The 24293-nt window shown below is 57.6% G+C and overlaps 1 protein-coding gene across 1 annotated transcript; it reads left to right on the top strand.

The window, feature by feature from the left end:
- Window positions 1–2174: 2174 nt before the first annotated feature.
- Window positions 2175–18768, top strand: LOC103897990 (ankyrin repeat and fibronectin type-III domain-containing protein 1). The gene is made up of 18 exons (XM_019471687.1): window positions 2175–2360; window positions 2686–2893; window positions 3205–3399; window positions 3658–3771; window positions 4411–4508; window positions 5967–6057; window positions 8263–8370; window positions 8602–8701; window positions 9287–9419; window positions 10679–10798; window positions 11192–11407; window positions 11762–11928; window positions 12244–12394; window positions 13196–13364; window positions 13613–13779; window positions 14329–14539; window positions 14853–15520; window positions 17559–18768. The coding sequence occupies exons 1-18, from the start codon at window positions 2175–2177 to the stop codon at window positions 17844–17846; spliced, it is 3390 nt and encodes a 1129-aa protein (XP_019327232.1). The 3' UTR covers window positions 17847–18768.
- The last annotated feature ends 5525 nt before the right edge of the window (window positions 18769–24293 follow it).

Raw genomic sequence — 24293 nt, 5'->3', positions numbered from 1 at the left:
GAGTGCCCTGCCTGCACAGTCACGGGTGGCTTTTCTCTCTTAATTTCTGTCTACCAGTGACAGCAGAACTGTGTGATGCTTCTCTGCTCCTTTGGTATCTGGGGTCTTGTATTTGCCATCTGTAGAGGCTTGTATGTGCCGTGTGTGGAGCCTCTTGGCATGAGGAGTCTTCAGCACTGGCCATGCCAGGAGCTGCTCTATGTCCATGATGAAACACAATGTGCTCAGGCTGGCATGGCCGTAAGCTGAGGACTCTGCATCTAGAGCCGGGTAGGTCCCAGTGAGCCAGGGCTGGTTCTCCAGCACTTCCCTGTGTTGTGCACGTCTCTCCCCATGGGGTGATGCCCCCCTGGTGGAGAGCTGCTCCCCTTCCCCCCCACCAGAACCAGCAGGACCCTGCTGCACAGATCTCACCAACCTCTGCATGGTTGCTTAGGGGTGTCTTGCCACCTGAAGGTCATGTGGTTGGCGTTCACTGTCTGTCCGTCCGATCTGTAAAGACCTACGTTCAGATAATGCCCATCCCTGGAGGAATCCAGGGCAGCAACTCGACACTGCGGCTTGGGCCACACTCGAGACCTCTAAATCCGTAGGCTGAAGCTAGTGAGACGAGTGACTGGCAGAAGCCAACCTCCCCATCGTTTTCCGCTTTTAAATATCACAGTAATAAAAGGTAAAATCATTAAAGGACTTCTGCAGCCCACTGTGCCTAATCTGAAATCATGACGATGAAGAGCACGTAGTAAGGTTGTTATTAATATCCTGCCTCCTGATGATGGCTCTATAAACATCATCATCACAGGCACAGCTTCGTGGTAGCATTTTGGCATGACCTTCTAGACAACTGTCATGCTTTTTATCACGCTTACCCCTTGCTTGATATTTAACCAATAAAGTGATACAGGGAAGACCTTGCTCCTAAATATCTGACCTTATACTTGGGGGTATGAGGTCAAAACTGAGAGAAACTGTTAAGCATAGTTGTGCTAAATGCTCTTTAGACCTGATGCTCCTTGTCTGGGAACTGTGCCACGGGCTACGGCAAGAAGGGGATCAGATGTTTGACGCCAGTGAAAACCCTCACTGCTCTAAGGGATGACTCATGGGCAAAAGCCCCACGCAGCAGCAAGGCCACACTCGCACTGAAGCCAGGGACTTTGCCTGGTGGGGATGAGGTGTTGGTGGGGACATGAGGGTCACGGCTGCAGGGAGAGGAGCAGCTCCCCCTCTGGAAAGCCAAGAAAAGATGCCAGCTTTCCTAGTGACTTGTACATATTTATCATGGCTATTTAAAGTAGAAATCAAAATTAGAGTGGAGAAAAGATTTTGTAGCTTAATCAATGTGGATGGAGAAAGTGAGGAGCAGCTGTGGAGCCTTCTGGTGAGCAGGAGACTGGGGGTCACTAGTCCCCATTGGGACTTGGCGTTGTCTCGGTGCCATTAGAAATGGCCTTTTGTCCATTCCCTGCTCTTGCTTCGCTTTCAGAGGGTGTCCTTTGCTGGCATAAAGGCCCTGAGGAAAGTCACGTACCAAAGAGGGCTGAGGGATGGCGATAAGCGCAGGAGGTGGCTCCCTGCTAGAAGGATGGATGTGGAGAGGGTGCGCGAGGCCATCCCAAGCCATGTGTGGTGGGCAGCACTCACCGAGCACGGGGCTGGGGGGCTGTCGGTCCCTGCGGCCCCCACTGCCAAGGGGGTCTGGACAGCCCCGGATGGGGCAGCCCATCTCTGTAGGAGCTGGGTGGTGGAAACTGGGAATAAGAAGAGATTTCCCGGGTGTGAGGGATGGGGACTGGTTGCAGAACTGAGCAGCCTGAGGTTGCTTGGGGCATCCCAGCTCAAGGGCAGTGTGGGGCCAGACCGGCCCTTGGGTCTGGAAGGAAATGCCTCACCCACAGGGTTCATACGAGCTCCTCGGGACCCCCACAGGGCCAGCAGCAGTGATGGGGAGGAGGAAAGGACTGGCCTTAGCTGATAACAGATAGATGAGGGCATTGCTGGCTCCGGCATCTACCTTGCAGCCGCTCACATCAGTGCTGCCCCGGCACTGCTCTGGCTCTCCTGGGTCGTGCCTTGGTCCCGACGCTGCAGATGTGCTTCTACCTTTCTGGCACATGCTCCATGCCTCATTTCCCCACACCTCCTTGCCCTTTCCCAGGTCAACCTCCCCTAAAATGACGCAGCAGATGCGGGACCTGCAGCTGGCACAGGCCAGGAAGCCACCGGGCCCTTCCTCACCGAACGCAGCCAAGAGGCTCTACCGAAACCTGTCGGGGAAATTCCGTGTCAACTACACGTCCTTTGACGAGGGCAGCCTGGCAGGACGGGGCGAGAAGGAGAAGCTCCGCAAGTCCTACCTGGTCAGTGCCCACTGGCTCCATCCAGCGCTGCTGTGGCTGGGAAGACGGGGATGGAGGGTCCATGTGTGGGCAATGCTGTCACCTGGGTGGAAGCCCAAGAGTGCGTTAAGTGAAGCCGCCCTGGAGCAAGTTCAGCTGGAGCTGGTCCGGGTGTTTGCTCAGCATCATCCAGTTGTGTCTGCAAAGAGCTGATGCTCCCGAGCCCCTGGGACCAGTGCAGGCTGCCCTGTTTGGGTTTGTGGGGTGCTGGTGAGGGGCTAGGGGTTTGGTGAGGTGGAGGAGGGTGCCCCATGCTCCGCTGACCTGCGTTTCTCCTTCCTCCCAGTTCCAGAGCAATGCTGCCCTCTTCGAGGCTGTGGAGCTGCAGGACCTAGACAGGGTCCAGGAGCTGCTGAAGCAGTACAGCCCCGAGGAGCTGGACCTCAACACCCCCAACAGCGAGGGGCTACTGCCCCTGGATATCGCCATCATGACCAACAACGCTCCCATCGCCAGGGCCCTGCTGCAGGCGGGAGGAAAGGAGAGCCCACACTGTGAGTTGGTGTGGGGGAGCTGTGCCATGTCCATCACCTGGGTCTCCAACCTGGCGGAGCGGGACACCCCAGGCAGCGGGGTCCGGGTGGGGAAGCAGTCACTGGGCTCTGAGAAACTGGTGCAGGCTGTAGCAGGGGCTCGGGTGGAGCAATGCACTCAAGTGGAGCCCAGAAGCAGGACACAGAGGGGAGGATGGGGTCTCGGGGTGCGGACTTGGTGCCAGCAGAGCCTGGGCTTGCCCTAACCACCTTCTCTTCCCTCTTCCTGGCTCCCCTCCCGGGACCCATGGCCGTGCCCACCCACCCCACAGTTGTGAGCCTGGAGAGCCGCTCGCTGCACCTCTCCACGCTGGTGCGGGAAGCGGAGCAGCGCGTCAACGAGCTGACGGCGCAGGTGGTGAATGAGGCACCCAACACCGACTGCTCTGAGAAGGAGAAGCAGCTCAAGGCCTGGGAGTGGCGATACAGGCTTTACAAGCGCATGAAGGCAGGGTTCGAGCATGCCCGTGAGTGCCCACAGGAGGGCTTGGGGTCCTGGGGGGCAGCCCCCACGCTGGGGGAAGGAGCAGGGCCGTGCATGGTCCAGGCACGGGGCTGCACCAGCACCCATCAGAGGATCCCCGCACCCTGTAGCCAGGGCTCACTGTATGGGTGCACGGGGGGTGAGTGCTCCAGGAATGTGTCCCTGGTCGCGGGGGGAGGGACACTGAGGGGTTCAGAGTGACGGTCCTCTCTGTAGTGGTCCGTGCACTCTCTGTCCCCAGGAGTGCCGGATGCCCCCACCAACGTCCACCTCTCCGTGGCCAGCAGCTCCTCGGTGCAGGTGACCTTCTGGGAGCCCCTGAGCGTCAATTCGGCTGTCGTCACCAAGTACAAAGGTAAGGACTGGGGTCCCCGCAGCAGTGAAGGGGACACGCAGCCATGGCAGGTTCTTTGAGTGTGCCAGCAGGGCTTGCTGGGGCGCTCACCTCATGCACGCCACACCAGCATGCCGGGGGCATGGGCAGTGCTGCCAAGCCCCTGTCAAGCCACCTTTGTGCTCGAGTGCAGGATGAGCCAGGGCTGCACGCTGCTGGACAGCCCGGCCACCACCCAAATGATCTGAGCTGGACCGAACCACTGTCCTGCACCAAGGCAAAACTTGTTTTGTGCCACTTGTTTGCCGCCCCCTCCTCCTGCACACCGGGAGGGCTTTTCCATCCTGCCGCTCCTGCACCTCTCACCTACTTAAACCAGATAATTTTGGCTTCTGGGAGAATTTCCCCCATCCCCAACTCCTGACCCATCACTTGAGGGTGCTGACACTGTCTGATGTGGCTTGGTGAGGAGGACCGCAGCTCCCCATGCCATCCCCCCTATTGTGGCTCCCCCTCTCCCCTGCCTTTGCTCAGCTGCCTCTAGCTCCCATGCTGCCTGCAGTCCCTCTGCAGCTGCTGGCCCCAACATGCTGCAGATAGCCCTGGTAGCCTATCCCTGCTCCGGGGCCATGCGGCATCTTGGGGTCTCTCTCCTTTCAGTGGAATGGAGCTGCTCCCCCACCTTCTCGCCACGCCTGGGGGAGGCCGTGATCGACAAGCTGAAGAACTTGCACTTCACCATCCGGGGGCTGGTGTCGGTGAGCTCTCAGGGTGCCCCACAGGGGTCCGGGCTGCCGGGAGAGAGCCCACAGCCGGGGAAAGCCGCTGGCCATGGTGCAGCCCATGGGGTCATTCCCTGCAACCGGTGCGGGGAGGAGATGGGGCATCATTTCGAGCAGGAGGAATAGGATTGTGCCACGGTGGTGTTCAGCACAGCCCATGGGCAGAGATAAGAGTGTGGGGCCAGGAGAGGCATCTCTCTGTCCCTGCATGGCCGCGGCCACCCTGGCAATGGGGAAACCCCCTGCACAGGTTGCCTGGAGACTCTTGAGTGAAAGGCAGAATGGGTCCATTCACCGAGTGCCTGATTTATCCTCTGTCCCCCACCCTGCTCCCATCTCCACCTGTGCTCCTCCTGGGCAATAAATCAGTGGCTCGTTCCTCTGCCACCTGCACAGATCGACCCCCCGCACCAGCCCTGTCGCTCATTGGAGAGGAGGGACCAGCCCCGTCTCCATCTCCGGGAGCTCGGCAAGGTCACGAGCTGGTTGGGGCCGGGACTTCCCGCTGTTTTATCTCCCTGAGAACTACAGGGGCCATGCTGCCTGTCAGCTGTCCCCTCCTCAGGGACTGCCGTCCTGTCCCTGGCACACATTGGACCGGCGGGGGGAGACAGGGCGGGATGGGGACCGTGGCGGGATGGGGACCGCAGCAGGATGGAGCTTGGGATGGGAACACGGGGAGATGCTGGGATGGATGGGGTTGCCCTTACCAGGCAAGGGCAGCACCAAAAGTCCGGGGCAGGCAGGCAGGGACCACTGGCTCAAGGAGTGGGGGAAGCCCTTGATGTGGTTAGAGGGGCTTAGCCAAGGCAGTGGTGCCGGAGCCCCAGAGCTGCTGTCAGGGCAGGAGAGCTGCCCTGGCGTGCGGCAGGACAAGGGCTTGAGCGGAGCCCGGAGCAGTGCCACTACAAGGAGCTGGCCCAACCCCATCAATCATGCTTTCAGAGCTGCTTCGCCGGCTCCTGTCCGCCTTCATGAGTGCCTGGAGGCCTTGCAACATCTGGCAGCTTGACTGAGCTTTAATCAGAGGCCTTTAATCACTGTCACCATGCCACAAGCCCTCAACAGTGTTGGGCCAGCTCCCTCTCTCCAGGGGCCAGATCCTTGCATGTTGCAGCGTGAAGGCAGCACCCCGACCCTCCAGGCTGTGGAAGCCCCATGTCTTTGGGGCTGGAGCATCTCCTGGCAAGGGACATTCGCAATGTCCCATCTTTCCTCTGCCTCCCACCAAAACCAGCCACCCAGGCTGTGGGGATTCTCTAGTATCTGATAACAAGAGCTTTGTACAGCTGGGGGAGGTCAGAGCCGGTGACCTGGGGTGCAGGCTCCCAGTTTAGTACTCGTGGTGTACTGGGCTACAGGGAGATCCTCCTTCCCTTGCATGCCAAACCAGAGGAGGTGCCAGTGCGCTGAGTGTGGCTTCCCTCCTCGCAGGGCACGGCTTACTACGTCCAGGTGTCTGCCTACAACATGAAGGGCTGGGGTCCCCCGCAAGCCTCCGTGCCCCCTTTCGCCATCCCTTCCAGTAAGTACCACTGGGAACACCCGTGGGAGCTGGCACCAGCTGCGGGATGGATGGGGAGAGGCGGCAGCCGTCAGGGGTCCCTCTCACTGCTGGGATGGCGTCTAGTGGACCCAGGAGCAGAGGCAACATTTGGAGTCTTGGGCCAAGCAGGGAGGCTGTGCCCAGGGGTCCGGTATGCTGCCTCCAGCCGATAGGAGCTTTGCCAAATAGTAATTTTTAGCCTGAAATTCTCCCGGCTGCCTGGTAAAGGTTGAGCCATTTTAGGCCACCTGGATCAGCTCATCCTAAGGAGGAAGCTACGAGAGAGAATGCTTTGCTTTCTCAGTTAAAAGGAAAGCAATGCAGCCATCTCCTCTGTAGGAAGGAAAAACACCTCTGGGTTTTTTAGCAGAGGTTTGTAATTTAGCGCAGGGCAGCTTTTGGGAGGGGTCAGTCCTTACTGCCTCAGTGACATCTACCCCAAGGCAGCCAAGCTTGTGCAAAACCACCGTTGGCACGTGCTGAGGGGAGACACAGTGGGATGCCCCAGCTCAGCCCCTGGAGATGCCCCCCAGGGCTCAGAGCGGTCCTGGTCCTGAGTGGCAGTGGGCCTGGAGCCCTTCCTGTGCCACTGCAAGCTCTCGCCCATCCAGCCCAGCCCCGGGCACCTGCATTCCCTGGCACCAAGCTGGGATGGCGGTCACGAGCCCCACTGGAGACCAGCTCTGGGCTGTCAACACTTTCCTCCCCACGCTGGCACCAGGGCAAGCAGGGGGAAAAGCCACCCAGTTTCACACAAGGCACCCCAGGGTGCTGGGGGAGACAGGCCAGGAGGACTGAACTGGAAGGAGCAGCCCCAAAGGGTGAAGTTCAGGGCTGAGTGGGCTCTGAGGTGTCCTCTGCCCCTCACCACCGGTCCCGAGACAGGTCTCTGCTGCGTGGTGGTCCCGCGGGATCAGCACCATCGGATGTGTTAGGAGTGGCCCCATGCGCACCTGGGGAGGCTGAGCGCGTCCCAACGAGCAGGCAGCAGGGTGGTGGGCACGCGGCCCCTGCCACCATGCTTGCAGGCAGCGAGGGACCGGGCATGCTGCTGCATGTGAGCAGTGAATGCACCGCATACGGGTCGAGGTGCAGGTCTGACAGCACGTGAACAGCGATGGGGCCAGAGATGTGCAGGCACCATGTGTAGCGCTAGCTGCAGATACACAAGCACTATAGCACCAGTATGGAAAGATGCAAAAATACATTTGCATGTATATGAATGCATATAGCGAGCCTACCCACGCACTGCATTGCCCTGGCTTTACCCTGTCCTGGCAGTGGTTGTCAGTCATGTTTGCACCCACTTTAAAGCCCCTTTGCCATCCTGCACAGGTCACATTCCCCGTGACCGAGATCCACGCGGCATTGATACAGAGTACAGCTGAAGTGAATCAGACATGAGTGGGTTTTATTTATTTTTATCTCCATTAATATTTCTCCCTTCAGTAAAGATCCCTCCCTGGCCCAGCAGAATATAGTCAGGCACCTCCCTGGGTGTTTTTAAAGCTCCTAAAAATAGTGGCGAACCCCAGCCAAAGTTAACAGAGCTGAACTTTCCATGGAAAACAGCAGCAGGCAGGACACAGGGGGTGTTTAAAGCAATTAATGTAAAGCTAACGTAGAAGCGCCGGCGGGTCCCCGGCCCCACTCCTGGTCCTGCTGCCATCTCGCAACGGGTGGAGCTGGCAGGAGAGCTTATTTATGTGTTTGCAGAGGTGAGCCCAGCTCTCGGCACTCGCCCGGAGAAAGCTGTAGCTCCAGGGAAGACCTGGAGGAAGACACTGGAAAGAATTTTATTTTTTAAGGCCAGTGAAGTGTGGCAGCAACAGATGGGACCTTGTTCTTTCCCTCTGCTGTGTCCCCACCATGCTGCAGGGTGGCTGGTGGCCGTGGGGTTCTGTGCAGAGCCAGGGCGCTCCTGGGAAGAGGGGCGCAAAACTAGGGATCTCCCAAAGCCCAGCCCACCCAGAGATGCCCACACATGACTGCTGCTGTGCCATGCTGTGCCATGCTGTGCCTGTGGGACACATAGGTGGGGTGCCAGGAGGTGACCTGCCATGGGGAGGAGGGGACGGGAAGCCCTCTTTCTCCCAGGCTGAGGGGTAGGTGCTGGGGGCGATGGGCCAGGTGCTGGGGGTGATGGGCCAGGTGCTGGGGGTGATGCCGGTCTGTCCCCCGCAGACTGGCGGGAGTATGACGGCCGGGCTCCACGGCGAAGGGGACAAGCTGAAGCTCTGGACCATCTGCTGGGCCAGGTGAAGACCGTCCACCAGCACTGCGTTTGCCATGGTAAGTGCATGGCATGGAGCTGCAGGGACACCCCTCCCCAGGGGTGGGGGGATCCAGCCGGGCTCCCCAGGGTTGTGACATGGTCTATCTCATGGATGAGCATAGCAGGGAGACAGCCCAGGCAGTGGAGACCTTGGCAGAGCCTTCCCACCGGGTTGGCATGCCGTGCCACAGACTGCCAGCGCGGTCCTTCGTCTCCTGCTGCAGCATCCTCTGCCCTCTGCTCCCCAGAGCCCTGCAAGAACCAGCCCCAGAGCAGGAAGCACTCGGTCTCCAAGAGCCTCAAGCACCTCTTCCACCCTGGCAGCAAGTTTCTCAAGACGCTGAAGCGGTGAGAGGCTGATGTGCAGGGGTGGTGGAGAGCCCGTCTACCGGTGGGGACATAGGGCTGCCTGTCCTAGGCACAGCCAGGAGCTGCATGCACAAGCCAGGGACTGGGGGGTGCTCAGAGGTGGGTCCTTGCCTGAACAGAGCTGGTGGTGTCAGTGGAGATGAGTCCCATTGCCCAGAGATCAGATTTTTCTCCTTGGTGTTTCCATTTGGACTGGCCAAGCTGAGCCTGTACCCAGATCCCTGCACCATCTCTGAGCATCACCCAACACCCCACCCACCTTCACGCTTGGCTTCCAGGCACCCCAGCGTGTCTCCTGCATAGGCCTGGCCCCATCGCCCTCCCCTGTGCTGGCCGGGGCATCGGCCATGGCATCAGCTGTGGCACTGGCCAGGCTCGCATTGCTGGCAGCATTGGGTTCCTGTTCCCGCTCCTGTACTGCCGTGTGCCTCTTCTGCCACAGGCTGTTGGAGAGGAGCTGAAACCCGGGGCAGGACATCTCCTCTGCCTTTGGGAGAGAGACCCTTTGGGAAATGAAGCTGGCAGCCGGGGGTGACACTGAATTCTGTCTTCCCTCCCATGCAGGGGCCTCTATCTGACAGCCATCTTCTACAAGGATGACAACATCTTGGTGACCCATGAAGACCAGATCCCTGTGGTGGAGATTGATGACACCTACTCCTGCCTGCTCATGCAGGATTTTCTCTGGTTCACCAAGGTGGGTGGCCCAGGGACCCTGTGCTGTGCACTGGGGCACGGCAGCAGTGTGTCTCTTGACACATCTCTGTCTGCCTGGCCACCACCCCATATGCTGCTGAGATGATGGCCACCAAGATCTGCAGAGCGCCTTTATTGCAGCACCTTCCCCAGTGCTGCCTGCGCAGGCAGCTGTGCCCGTCGTGCGTGGGCAGCTGTGGGGGTCTCTCCGGGGCTGGCTGGGCCTGATTCGGGGCTGGGAGCAGCGTCAGGGGACACCCCGTGTGCACAGAGTGAGCACGAGCTACTCCAGCTACTCGCACCACACGACACAACATCTGGCGGCTCCTGGGCTTCCCGTTGTTGCCTCCAGGACCTCCGCTGTGCCTCTGCCCTCCCGTGCTCCGCGGGGCAGAGTGATGGCGAGAGCCAGTTGCAGCCCAGGAGTGCCGGGGTGAGCCAAGTGGGCATCGTGCACCACCGCTGCCTTCAGCTGGCAGCAGCTCCCCCTCCGTCCCGGGTGCTGGGGCTTGGCAGCACAGGCAGCCCGTAGGCTTGCTGCTCGATGAGGTTCAGCATGGACCGAGAAACCACCAGAGAACAGCATTTCCACCCCAGTCACTGGAAGCCCAAAGGTGGGCGATGGACCGGCGCCACGCGGTGGGCGGTGGGCGATGGACCAGTGCGGCAGGCTGCAGGCTGCGTGCCGCGATGGATGGACCAGTACCAGTGCCGCACTGGGCAGGCTGCGTGCCTCAACGGGTGGGCGCTGCCTCTCCACAGGCATGCCAGCGGCTTCTCAGCTGTTTAACTGCTTCCCCGCAGCATCCTGCCATGGCAGCTCTGCCTCTGTTGTACTGAGCAGGACATGCAGGGTGCTGCTGCCTGGTCCTCCGCTGTCAGTAGGCTTAGTGAAAGGGCAGGTGGGCAACTCAGGGCCAAAATCTTTTGCTGGATGGTCCTTTTCTACTGAGGGAGAAGGCTATCTTCTCCCTCCTTCTCTTGGCTATCTTCTACTCAAACTTAAGAAGGTCTCAGTCCTAGATGAAGACAGATATCTGAGTGGACACAGCATGGTGCTTCCCTCAGGTACAGGCTCTGGAGGCATCTCGGGGTGCCTGTGGCCTAAGAAATCACACCCCCGCTGAGAAGTGATATGCGCAGGTGCATGTTCCTAATCCAGCTCAAACAGAAAGGCAAATGGATTTCCCCAAAACACCCTTGTGTGAACCAGCTGCGGGCAGCGGCGGCCAGTGGTGACAGCCCTTTGGTGTGCTGCAGGTGTCGTGCATGTGGGATGAGATCCTGTGGCTGCGGCAGTGTGTCACCGTTTCCCAGTCGTCCTGTTCCTGCATCCTGCAGACACGCTTCAAGATGCTGCTGGCCAGCTTGCAGATGCAGGTGAGGGTGGGCCTGGGGGCGGGGGGGAGTGAGCGCTTTTTGGGGGGCACTGTGGGCTGGGCTCCCTTGGGAGCTGCACACGCATGTGCCACAGCCAGGAAAACTGGCTCTGCCAGTCCTACCCATGGCTCAGTCAGCGGCAGGACCGGGTGTCCTTGCCTTGTCCTCCCCGGCAGGACCCCGGTCGTGGGGCAGTGGGGTGTCAGGCTTCATAGCGATCTCGTGCAGAGGGACTGGGGGCTGTCAGTGGGTGCTTTGCTGGGCAGGCTGGTTTCCAGCAGGCAGAGGGGAGACCCCCGGTCACACCCCGGCTGCCCAGACCCACAGAGCACCGTGCCTTGAGGATGACCCCTGACCCGCTGCTTTCTCCTGCCCTCCCATCCCATCACGCAGGGGCTGCTGGGCATCCAGGACCTGGGGCAGGTCTTCTTCGAGCCTGTCAAAGACAAACAGGGGAACATCCTCATTGTCACCCTGAAGGAGGTGAAGACCAACCAGACCTTCGAGAGCGTCCGCTGGGTTCCCATCTGCAAGCTGCAGACCAGCCGCAAGTCCGTGTCCTCCCCGGAGGAGCCCACCGCTCTGGACACGCTGCTGATCTCCATCCAGGTGCTGCGCCAGTGCCATCACAGCAGGGGATTGCAGTGGGCTCCTTTGCGGGACCACCAGTGCTCCCTGCTCCCCCATGGGCTGGAAAGGCCATGGCAGAGCCCGGGCTACCGAGGGTTTGGTCCTGGCTGCAGGCAGAGGGGGAGCAGAACCCAACCAGCCTGCAAAAACCCTGTTGCTTCGAGGGGAGGCATCAGGCTGGTGCTGGATTCATCCCGGCAGCACTGGATTGTACCTGATTCTGCCGCTTCCCTTCTGCTGGCTGGGCTGGTGGTGCCGCGGCAGACGGCATGAGGGCAGGAGAGAGCCCTGGTGCCGAGGGCTTGCTCAATCCAGCAGTGCCTTTCTCCTCAGGACAAGCTGGCTTACCACCAGCGGAGCAGCCATGCCCTCTCCCCAGGCCTCTACCTGGGCTACTTGAAGCTCTGCAGCGCCGTTGATCAGATCCGAGTGCTGGTGCCGGAGCGGCTCCCCAACATCCTGTGCCACGTCAAGATTCGCTCCAACCCCAACATCTCCAGGTGGGGATTGCAGGGCAGCTCACTCAGGGCAGCCAGGCTCCTCTGTCCCATCCAGCCTGAGAGCACCCATCACCTCCTGCTTCTGCTCTCAGGCTCCTGGTAGCAGTGTAATATTCCCTCTCAGCCCCACGGCCTGCCATACAGGGCAGCCTGCAGCTGGAGCAAACCAAGGTCCCCCTCTACCTCCACAAGTCCCGCATCCCTTGGGGTGCTGCACCGTCTGGGGAGGAACAGCTGAGCAAACACAGCTGTCGTAGCGTTCAGGTCCACACCGAGCTGCTCCCTCCTGCACCTGTCTGTCTCTCCCTTCTCCAGGGAGGAGTGGGAATGGCTGCAGAAGATGGCCAGCGTGGAGGAGCCCATTCCTGCGGAGCCAGAGGCTGAGACCTCCCAGAACCACTTGTTTCAGGAGCTCCAAGTGGCCATCAAGGAGCTGATGACCCTGGTCAACATCCCATTGCAAGAGGTACAGGCAGGTGCCGAGGTCTGGGGAGGAGGGAGGGGAAGGAGACATGCAGCACCATGCTGGTCACCGCAGCAGGCAGGGTACCACAGCCCCTGGTCCCTCTTTGGGGGCCTGAAGCATTGATCAGATTTTAGTCCCGTGCAAATAGAAGGCATCTATTGCCTTCTATTGCCTTGTCTGTTGGACAACCAGCATCTGAAGCATCTGCCTGCCCAGGGACAGTGTCCACAGGAGCTGTTTGTCTTACCCTCACATATATCTCCAAAGCAAGGGTGGTGAGTCTGGGTTTGCATTATTGCCTGCCATGTGGTTTGGTCCTGGGCTCAGCCCTTGCAGCACGAGACTGGCCCAGCTTTGTCCCTCCGAAGCAGGATGGTCCCTGGCCAGCCATGGGATGGAGCTGCAGCCTCCTGGGCCAGACTGCACGGGGAGAAATCCCTCCTCCACCATGCTGAGTATTTGCTGGGAAGGTGTCCACCAGCCCCAGTGCCAGGCATGTGCTTCTGGCCGGGCAGCTGTGAGGGCACCTCTCTGAGCAGGGCTGAGACCATGGCTGGTGGCGTGTCTTCTCTGAGACCGTGTTGTAGTGACTTTGACCAGTAGTTTAGAGACTTTTAGGAGAAGTAAGAGAGAAAGAAGGGTCCACAGATTATGCCAGAAGCAAGGAGCCTCTGGCTGTGTGCTGAAACAGCAGTGTCCCCTGGCTGCGGGTGGTCCCTGAGGATTCCTCTGTGGATGAGGACTCAGTGGAGGGCCTGCCAGGTGATGTTTGTGGCTGTTACCTGCAGTGTCTTCTTGCAGGCCAAAGATTTCCGTCTGTACAGCCAAGAGGTGCTGGACTTTGGGGGCCAGGTCTCCTTCCTGCTGCTGCTGCCTCCGTCAGATGATGTCTGTACTGCTCCGGGTCAGAACAACCCCTACACCCCTCGCTCTGGCTTCCTCACGCTGCCGCTGCAGATCTTCGAGCTAGGTGAGGAGAGAGAATGCCAAAACCCAACCTTGCTGGTCTCCTTGTCCTCTGAGACCTCCCAAGAGCTGGGACGGGCAGTGAGGTGGGCTGGAGCTCCCTTACCTCCCCCAGGAGAGGAGGGATGGAGGAGGATGCTGAGGGCTCTCCCAGTGGACTAGAGTGTTGCCTCCTCCCTGTGTTGGGTGGGTGTGGGGGAGCCTGTAGGGCATCCACAGCAAGGGACCTGATACTTTTCATTCCCTTCCCAGTCCATTTCTTCACATACGACCGGGAGTTCATCACCCAGTACTGCCAGGTGTCCGCCCTCCTGGAGCTGGAGTCGCTCCTCTCTCAGCAGAGCCTCAGGGAGGCCTTCTCTGATGCCGAGCTCTCCACTGCAAAGCAGAGGCACCAGCAGGTTCAGGACTACATCCAGGTACGCAGAGCGGGAGCGCGCTGGGAGGGAGCCAGGCTCAACAGTGCCCATGGGACGTGGCCAGGACAGTCATGCCCTGGACGAGCTGCAGGAGCATCCCCACCACGGCTGTTCACTGGTGTTCCCGGCTGTGACCCCGTGGGGTTTCTCTGACATGGCAGACGGGCAGCATCAGGCAGGGCTTTGTCTAACAACTTCTTACTGCAATGATCACATAAAAAATCCTGATTAGAGAGCTGGAGGCTCCTGCTCTGCAGGTCCCCACCTTGCTAGAAAAGAGCCTGGAAGTGCATTTTGGGATGGACATGCGAAAGAGCACCCTATGCTACCCCCTTTCCCAGCACCCCTGCCTGGCACGCAGGGCTCCTGCTGAACCGGCTGGTGGTCGAAGTAGCATCTTCCCACCCCAGAGCACTTTCTTGGGATTTCCTGACTCGGGGATTCCCCTGAAGCTTTCGCCTCTTGGGAAAGGTGTGTGGGGAGAGCCTGTGTTTTGCTGTTGTTGTTGTTTGCTTTTTGAAAGGGATCCTTCGTTTCCTATTTTGGCAGCAAATGGAGGAGATCTGGCGTGAGATGCGCTGGATTATGGATGCCCTGCAACACGCCCGGTACAAGCAGCCCTCCTGCGGGGTGTCTCTCAGCGGCTTCCTCAGCGAGGCCGGCAGTGCAATGAAGGAGAAAACCCAATCCACCTCATCCCACCTCGACTACCTTCCCTCCCCAGCGCCCTCGCCAGAGACCAGCCGTAAGCTCAACTCCGGTAAGGACCTGGCTTTGTAAAGCTCCTGCCTGGTGGGCTCAGGGGGCTGCCCATGCTCGGGGGGAATGGGAGGGCTGCTCTGGAGAGCTGCACCGTGGAGGTGCAGGCAGGGCCGGTGTCGGGAGTATGGGCAGGGTAGTCAGTCGGTTGGGGCAGGACCTGCTCTACCTGTGCCTTGGTGAGTGCAGCATGAGTGTACGGCAAGGGGGTAAATGCTTGGGGGCTTCCTTGGACGCCATCCGGTGCAAACCCTCAGCCAGGGTTGCCAACAGCAAGGCTGAGCCCCTCTTTGCTTCTCTTACGCCCCTTGCAGACTCGCACGGACTGTCGGACGAGGAGGGCTCCTCGGAGGTGTTCCTGGCCACTGACAGTGACTACGACTCCAGCAGGGCGCAGAGCCCGAAGGAGCTCGACCTGGTGTACTCCTCCTCAGGGCCCGAGTGCTGCAGCAGGAGAGTCGCCCGCACCCTCCGGGACAGCGCCCCAGACGTCCTGCAGACCCACGAGCTCAAGACCCTACCACTGCCACCACCACCGCCGGAGGAGCCCCGGCCACCCCCTGAGCTCTACGACAGCGACTTCGTCCTGCCCAGCCGACAGATCGAGCTGCTGCGCATCACGGAGAAGCGGCAGGCATACTGCGTTCGAACCAGCAGCTTGGACTTCCCCAAACCGCGCTGCCAGGCGGCTAGGAAGTCCTGCCCTGGCTCCGTTGACAGCTCCCCGACGGAGAGCAGGACTGCGGGCCACTGCAGCCAGCTCAGGCTGGGGACTGGCTCAACACCTAGCCCCGAGCATAGCCGGGGCAGGCAGGGCTCTGAGCCCGTCTTCCGGACGCGCTCGGCTGAGTGGACTCAGAGCTTCCAGGAGCAGCCAGAGCAGCCCGGGTGCTTGGCCGACCAAGGGAAGAAGCCGGGCTCTATCACCTTGCGGGTCTGCCCTCAGTACGAAACCGGACTCTCCAAAGAGACCAGTGTCAAGGTACCGGAGCCTGCAAAGGGCAGTGTTGCAGCTCTGCCATGCCCAGATGGAAAGGGCTGGCAGGATGGGAAGGCAGGCAGCAAGGGCTCATGTGCTCCTCGCCTGGCACTGCCCTCTCCATCCTCCACCGTCCAGGTGTGAGGCTCCCTGGAGACTCGCAGCACTCCCACCCCACGTCCCTTTGTCCCTGCAGTAGTGACGAAGCTCCCGGCAGCGCAGGATGGGACATGTGGGTCTGCGGGAGTGATAGCTGCTGCTGCGGAGGGGGCAAGCCAGGGCCGCTGGTAGAGTATTTTTGGGGGACAAGGCAGTGGAGCCGTGGTTCAGCTCTCGGTCCGTGGTTCAGCGGCTGACAGTGGGTTAGTGCCAGCTAGGGCAAGCAGGGAGTGAGCAAAGGTCACATTGATGGGTTTCCCTCACCACGTCCTGGTGTTCAAACACATCAACCCCCTGGCTGAAATCCAGCTGTCAGCCCCCTGCCCTGTCCCTGGCCCTCCCACAGCCTCTCCTCCCCGGGTCTCTGCTCCCCTCCCTCCAGCCCTGTGTGCCTTTGGGGAAGGGAGAGCAGGAGCTGCTCGTCTCAAGCCCGTGAAGGCGAGCAGGCAAAGCCGCCTCCTTGCTGCAGGCGTTGGGGTCCACCTGAGCCACTGTGCGACCTGGTTCCTCTCTGCAAGTGCTTTGCTACTGAGATTTGACCCCCCCAGCTCTGATCACCTTCACCTCCTCCAGGTGGGATTCCCCATGGAGGAGGACCCCCAGGGCACACGTCTTGGGCAGGTCCCCCTCCGGCTTTGCCACCTCCTTTGCTCCCAGCCACGAAGCTCCTTGCCCTGTTGAAATTTCCCTTCCGACATTCCCAGTGCCCAGAGCAGAGGCTGACGGAGCAGCCTGAGCACAGCCTGCCCGTAAAATGGCAGAGGAAGGACAGAGCCGACAGGCTGATGGGTTTTATTGCTGGGGAGTTTTGATAGCCGGTTTCTCCGCACCCAGCGGGGATGTTAGAAGCAGAGGGGAATCTGACTCGTAGTATTTATTTTCCATTTGAGAAATTACCATAGATTTCTATGGAACTGAAGCGCAGCCCTTGGGTTCCTGGCGGGCTGCCCACGTGGCTTTTGAAGTTGCAAAGCTCTGGACACGCCTGCTTGAAAGCGTTTTACGATGTTCTTCTCAAAGAAATCCGAGTTCAAAGGAAAGGCTCCTCGGCTGGCGTAAATCAGCTGAGCCCTGAGATGATTGTTTGGAGCTGGCAGGGTTCACGTGGGCCGAGGGCTCGGACCACCCTGCCGGGGCACTGCTTGCGGCGCTCCATAAGCCCTTACGGATGTGCCAAAGGAAACCGTCGCCTTGCCCGGGCGAGGATGGATGTCTCGCTTTAGGGCCTTTGAAGTCAAGTAGCGGGCTCCTGACGGTCGTTAGCAGCCAGAGCCCAGATGAGCTCGTTTTCTCGGCTGTATTCAGGATTCAGAGCGCAGTCCCCAAGAAAGCAGAGAGGGAGAGCAAGGATAGCTGTTGGTGGGAGAACCCCCAGCTTGTGAATGGGACGAAATTTAGCACCGCTTCCCAAAGAGACTTCAGCTTAGCACTGCTAGTTTGGCAGAGCTGTTGTGGTTCAACTGGTCTGACGGTCTGGATCCTGCTTGCGAGAGGGACTTTACGCAGGTGCCTCAGTGTTGCCAGGAGCAGGGATGGGGCTGAGCCCTCTCTGGCCGCAGGTAATGGGATTGTGGGGCAGCCTGAGCGGAACGGGCGAGCCGGAGGTGACACATGCAAAAGTTGAGCTGTAAGGACTCAGTGCAGTGGAGGCAAGAAAGCAGTGCATGAGTTGGGGCCCCGGCACGCTGGGTGTCTCCAGGCACAGTGTGCCCGCAGCTCCACGCCGGGCTGCTGCTGCTTGCTCACCGGGCACCTTTGGGGCAACTGTTTCTCCACCCTAATGATCACCGCTGCAGGACATGCCGTGTGCTGCCTCTGGTCCCCGGTTCCTCCTCGTTCCTCCCCCTTACCATCTATCTCTCCCACCTTTCTCTTTCCGCAGCTGCACATCACCAGCCAGACGTCTGCCGGGGAGGTGGTGAAGCTGGTGGTGCTCGAGATGAATGACGTCTCCCGTGGCATGCTGGGCGGCTCGGCCGCCTTCTGCTACGGTGAGGAGCAGCTGGAGCACTTTGGACTGGTGTTCGCCTCCGATGAGAGCGAGCGGTGGCTTCCCGATGACTTCTTGCCTCTGTCCCTCCAAACTACCCGGCCCGAGGGGCGGTTCTACGTCCGGATCAAGGAGACGTCCCCTCTGGTGCTCCAGTATGGGCCAGCGACCACCGTATGAGAGGAGGAGAGCCGGCCGGGCGGTGCGGGGACCTCAGCTTCCAGAGAGCAGACAGCTCGTCTCTGATGCTTCCTTCTTCCACAGACACCCTCTCATCAGGCGTCCACACGGTGGAATGGGATCATACTGGGCTGTGTGTTATTTGTTTGTGTTTTTTGTTTTGTTTTTTTTTTAACCAAAGAGACATCGAGACTCAGTTTTTCTGACTGCAGAAGAGGAGGGTGGAGTGCGGAGACCTCAGAGCTCGGGAGGAATCTCTGCAGGAATGGAATTTTTGAAAGTAAACATTTTTAAGGGGAAAGGGGGGGAGAGAGAGGAAAAATATTACAAGAAGAAGCAGCAATACCTTTTTTTTTCTCTTTCTTCTTTTTCTGAAAAGCCTTGTTTGGGATTCACTGAAGGCAAAGCCACAGAGGATTGCTGGGGAGGATTGTGGTGTCAATGAGGAGAGGGCATGAGTCACAAGGACAGCACTGAGAAGGGTGTTTTCCTATCTGCCCTGCTTTCACTGTACCTGGAGAAACAGTTCTTGCACATAGTTCTTGGAACAAAATGATATTATTATTTTTTTCCTGAAAAAAAATTTAATAATAATTGTGCTAGAGACACTGGAGTTGTGTAAGAGGTGAAGACCCTTTGACTTGTTTTAAAAGCAAAAGGAACCCATGCAGCCAGCCCCACGCGCACACAGACGTGCACACAGCTGTGTTGATACCACCACTAGAGGTTTGCTATAGGGCATCTACTGCAACACCCTGCACACCGCCCTGGGATTTCCTTTCCTCCTCGGTTGCCGTTTTGTTCTGGTGATTGTGCTTGGCCTCTCTTGTATGTCCTATAGCATGACATTTTGTTAGCCACTAGGTCTCTTGTTAACAAGGTTATTTTTCTGATCTCCTGTGGTCCATAGTAAAGATGACTGCTGCTGACTGCGTATCACTCTTTTCCTTCTTGCGGCTTGATGTGTAGTGTTCCTTCACCCCCCAAATTAGCCCTGATTTCAAGGGCTGGGTTCATCTTTCCCAGGAGCGTTTAATAGGATGCTTTCCACCCAGTGGAGGTTTACGTTAACATGCAAATTGCACGTGTGGGAGCAAAGTGCAAGTTAAAAATGTTTTTCTGGGCTTCGTTGCTCTGTAAGGCAGTAAAATAAGCTTTGGCATGCAAAGGCAGTCACCTCCACGTGGTGTTGGAAACCCAATGGCTGTAGGGCCCGAGCATCTGCAGTTAAATGCATTAATCGGGTCCTGCAGCCTCCACCGAGGGAAGAACACCAGGAGAAGAGCGTGGAAGGCAGCGAGAGCTGACAGCTGTATTGCAGCTGACGCACACACTTTCAAGCGAGCGGCAGCAAGCAAGGTGCGAGGCTGGCGGTCCTTCGCAAGGTGAGGCTTGTGTTGCTGATGCCCCTTTAGCAGCCACCTCGCTCCCCTCCTCTCTGCATGGAGGGGTTAGGGCTGGGCAGCAGACCCCCATCCCTGGGGGCCAGGGTGAAGGCAGGGGCTCTGCAGGCAGCTGCGCGGGGTCTGCCTGCCAACTGCCGTCGCTCCTTGGAGGTTCGTCGTTCCTTGCCTTGCTGCGGAGAGCCAGCGGCACGCTGTGCGGTGCGGGCAGGAATATATCCCAGCACGAGCCCTTCACCACCCCACGTCAAAGCCACTCTGAAGGGGAGGATCGTGTGCCAGCCCCTCAGCTGGTGCAAATCAACAGCACCGCATTGACGTCAGCGCAGACACCACCATGGGATATGGAGGCGAGCGGCAAAGGAACATTTAAAAAGGCACTTCTCCCATCTCCTTTCCCCTTCGCTCATCTCCTGCCTCAAGTTAGAACCAATCCCACTTTCCCAGGTCAAGGAAGAAGCAGGTTGGTGAGTGTAGAGGTTCCCATGGAGTTTGTCCTTGTTGGGCATCCGCAGGCATCGACATCCCAAAGAGGCAGGAGCTGCAGGGTAGCCCTTCCCTAGCAAGACCCTGTTCACATGCATCACCTACTGATGCTCAGAGCTTGGGGCAGAGGAGAGGCAAGGCACAACTGGTGGAAAACTATTCAGTGGCTTTCTGGAAGTCACAGAGTGAATTCAGTGTTAGAGCAGGGCTACGTACAGAAAGCTACATCTGTGTTCCTGATGCTCCTGAGCACGGATCCATGCAACTCCTGCTGCCCTTTTATTTGACCCCAGAGGGGAAAAAGGCCTCCCCTTTTCTTAAGCAATTGTTCTCCCCTCCTAAAGGTCCTGCTCCATTGAGAGAGATGGAGCCATGACCCAAAGCCAGGTGCTGACTCTTTGGCCGGGGTGGACATGGGGCAAGCTCTGCAGCTAGACCCTGCTGGGATCTGGTTACCCACATTTCTCAGAGCAGAGCCCCTGCCCATGGGAGGATCTCGCTGGCCGTGCAGTGCTTTTCTGCAGGAGTTTCTCTGGCCATGTAGCAGGATGTATCACTTGCTGCAGGGAACAAAAGCAGTACATGGTTTCATGGGAGCTCCTCCCCTTGCCTGGAATAGGAAGAGGGAAAGATCAGGGGCCCGGGTAGAAGCAGGGTTGGATGCAGCATGGGAAGGGTGGGAGTTGCATGGCAGTCATGTAGGAAACCCCCCTACCAGCAGCACTGGGATGTGTGATGTCCTGATGGAAGCTTCACTCCTCCCCCAAGCACATCTTCAACCCTGTGAGAGGGACTTTATGGACACCTCTGCCCTGCGCTGGTAAATGATGCATGATAAGGTGGGACTACCATGAAGAGCAGAGCAAAGAGGGCCTGGGTGAAGAGGGGTTTCTGGGCAAGGCTCCGCTGCACAATGTTTCTTGAAGAATGGCACTTGCAAGGTGGTTGCATCTTCTCACATTCTCCTTCTCTCCCTGTGTGGCTTCATGGGCACATCCCAATGTTTTGTTTCTAAACAGGTCTTGAAGCCTTCAGATGCTCTCCTGCCCTTCCCCATGGCCACGAGAAAGAGCAGAAACCGTGTAGGCTCTGTATGCGGCAGTCTCTGAGGCTATAACCTCAGCGCTAAGGGCTGTGGGGAGCCGATGTGGCTGCTTGAACCAGCCTGGAGCCATGAACTGTTTACATGAAGGTTGGTTTTTAATATTTGAAGGCAATGTCACACGCACTCTTAAGCAGGATGGTATTACAGTTAAGACTGGGGCTTAGTGGCTCAAGGCCCTAAGTGGCATTGAGGCTCTGGGTTAGGTGGCTCAAGCTTTGTTCTGTCACTTCTTCACCCCCCTGTGCCTCAGTTGCTCTCTGTTCCCTTCTTTCTCCAACCCAAAGCCAGGCACCTGGCAGCAAGTGGCCCAAGCAAAGGCCGGTACAGGGCTGACAACTTCCCACCAGCTTCAGCATCGCTCTCTGGGCAGCTGGCATGGCGTGATGAGGTGTTGCTGTCAGGCAAGGAGGAGCCAGGGCAGGCGCTCTCTGCAGCACAAGTGTTAACAGTGTTTGCCCTGGTAGGTCTCCTTTCACTCTGTGCTAACTGCACCAGTGACAGAGGTTTGGCGAAGAGGGCTTTCTCAGTCAGGACCAGCCTGGCACTCGCTCTGGTGTGTGCACCACGGCACAGGCGATGGAGGAAGATCCCCAGAGCACCCGGCCTCAGCCCTGCTGTCTCCTGGCATGGGGAAGCAGTGGAGGTGGAGCTGGAAGAGGCATCATTTTGCTTGTAGCCATCATTTTGCTTGTAGCCATCCCTTTTCCCCAGTATTTTAACGAGCAAAGCAGGCTAGAGTCCAGGAGGGGCCCGGGGGAAGACTGTGCCTACGCAGACCTGCATCACCAGGCACAGACATCACCATCCCTGCAGTGCCCGTGTCCCCCGTACTGCCAGCCACAGGCACTGCCAATATCCAGGCCCAAACACCACTGTGCCTGTACATGCATGCACCCACCCGCGTGCCATATACCCACCCGAGCCCAGGCGAGCACCTCCTGTGCGCACTAACCCCCTCCGCACTGGCGTGCCACCCAGACACCCTGCACGCACACACCGTCCCTACCTGGGTGCTGTACACCTACCTACCCTGGACAACCCCGCATCCTGGTGGATGGAGCACCCTTGAAAATCTCATCTGGGTTAGGGTAGATATGAGCACTGCTTATCTGGGAGGTGGGGCAGAAGCAAAGGTCTGGGAGAAATCGAGAGCAGCCCCTTGTCCACAAACCTGAGCTCAACAGGAAAGCTCGCTATGCCAACACTGCTCATCTCCTGCTGACCTTAAGCCAACAGCAAACCAAACGGCTCCGGGGTTTCCCTTCCAGCTGGCAGCATGCAGGGTCTGCGGGCAGCAGCAGGCACCGCATAAGGATGCATTTCCTACCTTGCCTGGGAGGCAGGGGCCGGTCTCCTTGGCTGGGACATGTGGCCTCCTCTTCCAGGCGCCGTGGAGCACCAAAAGATGACGCTGCAGAACAATTTGTACTTTGTGAGGGTTTTTTCATCTCTTTGTGAACATCACTTCCGTCACTAACAGCATTTAAATGCAGATCAGTGTATTAGTTTTTGCTGTTAGTGACAGTCAAAGCCAAACATCAGCTTGTCCAGTCCTGCAACCAAGTCTTCTGCTCCCTCCACTTGGAGGTAGACCCAGGTCGAGAAGCTCAGCAGGAGAGAATTGGTGTACTTCCATGAAGGTTAATGGGACTGTATTGATTTACATCACCAGAAGAGCCACCCCTGAATGGCATTTTGCTCACATTGTATGGATTAATAGAAATAAACCTGAATTGTGACACTCTGAATTTCCTCCCCAAAATCAGGAGCTTGTTGGCATCAGTTCTAAAGCATCTGCATTTATTTTCTCCCGTCCAAAGGGAGTTGCTCAGTTTATCAGACACGAATCCAGCTTTGTGTTTCCCAAGGTTTGGCTCTCTGAGTCTGAGACGTGGGGGGTTTTTGTTGGATTTTTTTTTTCTTTTTTGCCTTTTTCTCCACCCCACCCCACCCCCTTTTTTTTTTCCCCTGGGGTGCTTCTCTCTCTGGTTCCTGCTGGGAATTTCTTTCCTTAGTTCTGGTTACGAGGGAAAGCCGAAGAGCTACCCTTTCTATAAAGCAGCTGCAACGTCCACAGAGGAGAGGTGCTCTGAGCCTGATCTGTTGAAGTCAGTGGAAGCCTTTCTTCCCTCAAACAGGAGGCGAGAAAGCGAGCAAGAGCCATGCCAGCCATCCAAAACACAGTGGAAGTTCCAGGGCTATTCCGGCACATGCAATTACTGAGTTAATTATTGCTCTATCGTCTGTAGGAACTCTGTGCAATTACTGTGCAGTTACATCGGCTGTTTACCCACGTAGCTTATAAATAGAGTTGCCGTATAATCGAAATGTGGCGTGATCAGATTTATGCTGGGTGACTCGAGGGGTTGCTAAGTGCCCACACTTTCCATCCCCAGCACAGATGCCCACTGAGGATGCAGCTTTGCCGAGCAGCCGCTGAACAAAACACTGTTGGCCTGAGGCTCGCTGTCAAGTAGCCTTTACACAGACAGCCCAGGTTTCTCCGAGAAACCACACACTGGTGTACTCTGTACGCTGTGGGCAAAGCCACTTCCCATGTGGAACCGGGCTGGACAATGCAGATTTTAGACCGAGATTGCAATTACCCAACCACAAAGACACTTGGATTGGAGGAGATGGGAGTCCTGGTAACGCTAGCACCATCGGAAAGCTCCGGCTGACTTTGGTGTGTCTAGGATTTTTTGGCTTGAGGTTCTCCAAACCCACCTATAGATCAGGCAGAAAACGGCTCTTTCCACCCTATGAAAATTCCCTGGACACAGGGAAGTGTTCTGTTCCCAAAGTGACCTGAAAAATAAAACACCAATAAAACAGGAACTGAAAATACAAAAGTAAAAACTCATGAGGAAGCAATAGTGCTTTATTTTATTTTATTTTCCACTTTAAAAAAAAACCACTAACTTTTCTTTTAACCAAACTAATTTTCACTTGAAAAAGCAAAACACGGAAACAGGCCAGTAAATATCTACAAGTTTGTTCTAACTCAAGAATTTTGGAAGATACCATTTGTTGAAACCAACAATCTATTATGAACATTTATATTATGGCTAAAATGTCATTTTTGGTGGGAAGAAAAAAGAAAAACCTAACAGATGATGTGTTAAAACAACGTTTTTGTATGGTTATTCCCTCAAGCTCCAGCTTAATCCAATAGACTGTAAACCACATGCTTAAAGCTGAGCATGCACTTTGCTGACTCAGGCTTCAAAGAACCTTTGGAGATGCAAACGTGTTTGTCCTGAAGTAGTTTAATTTGATCTGTAAATTAAGATAGCAACAAGAGTATGATTTTGCTCTTCTTTGACCATTTCTGAGCTGCTGGACCCCATTCCTAGACTTGCCATGCCACTGCTTGAACTGGGGTGGTGGGCAGCAGGAGCTATGGCCACTGGCTAAGAGCAGAGCAGCGTTGTGCGCGTCCCGCAGCCCCTT

Source organism: Aptenodytes forsteri, unplaced genomic scaffold, assembly GCF_000699145.1.
Source record: "Aptenodytes forsteri isolate BGI_AS27 unplaced genomic scaffold, ASM69914v1 Scaffold26, whole genome shotgun sequence".
NCBI classification, from domain to species: Eukaryota; Metazoa; Chordata; class Aves; order Sphenisciformes; family Spheniscidae; genus Aptenodytes; species Aptenodytes forsteri.
This window is presented reverse-complemented; position numbering and strand designations above follow the sequence as displayed.

Bases quoted from the DNA above. Each gene is read 5' to 3' on its own strand.
- LOC103897990 (XM_019471687.1), top strand. From the start codon at position 2,175: ATGACGCAGCAGATGCGGGACCTGCAGCTGGCACAGGCCAGGAAGCCA. The intron at 3,772-4,410 runs GTAAGGACTGGG...CTCTCCTTTCAG, and splicing joins TGTCGTCACCAAGTACAAAG to TGGAATGGAGCTGCTCCCCC. The intron at 10,799-11,191 runs GTGAGGGTGGGC...CCCATCACGCAG, and splicing joins TGGCCAGCTTGCAGATGCAG to GGGCTGCTGGGCATCCAGGA.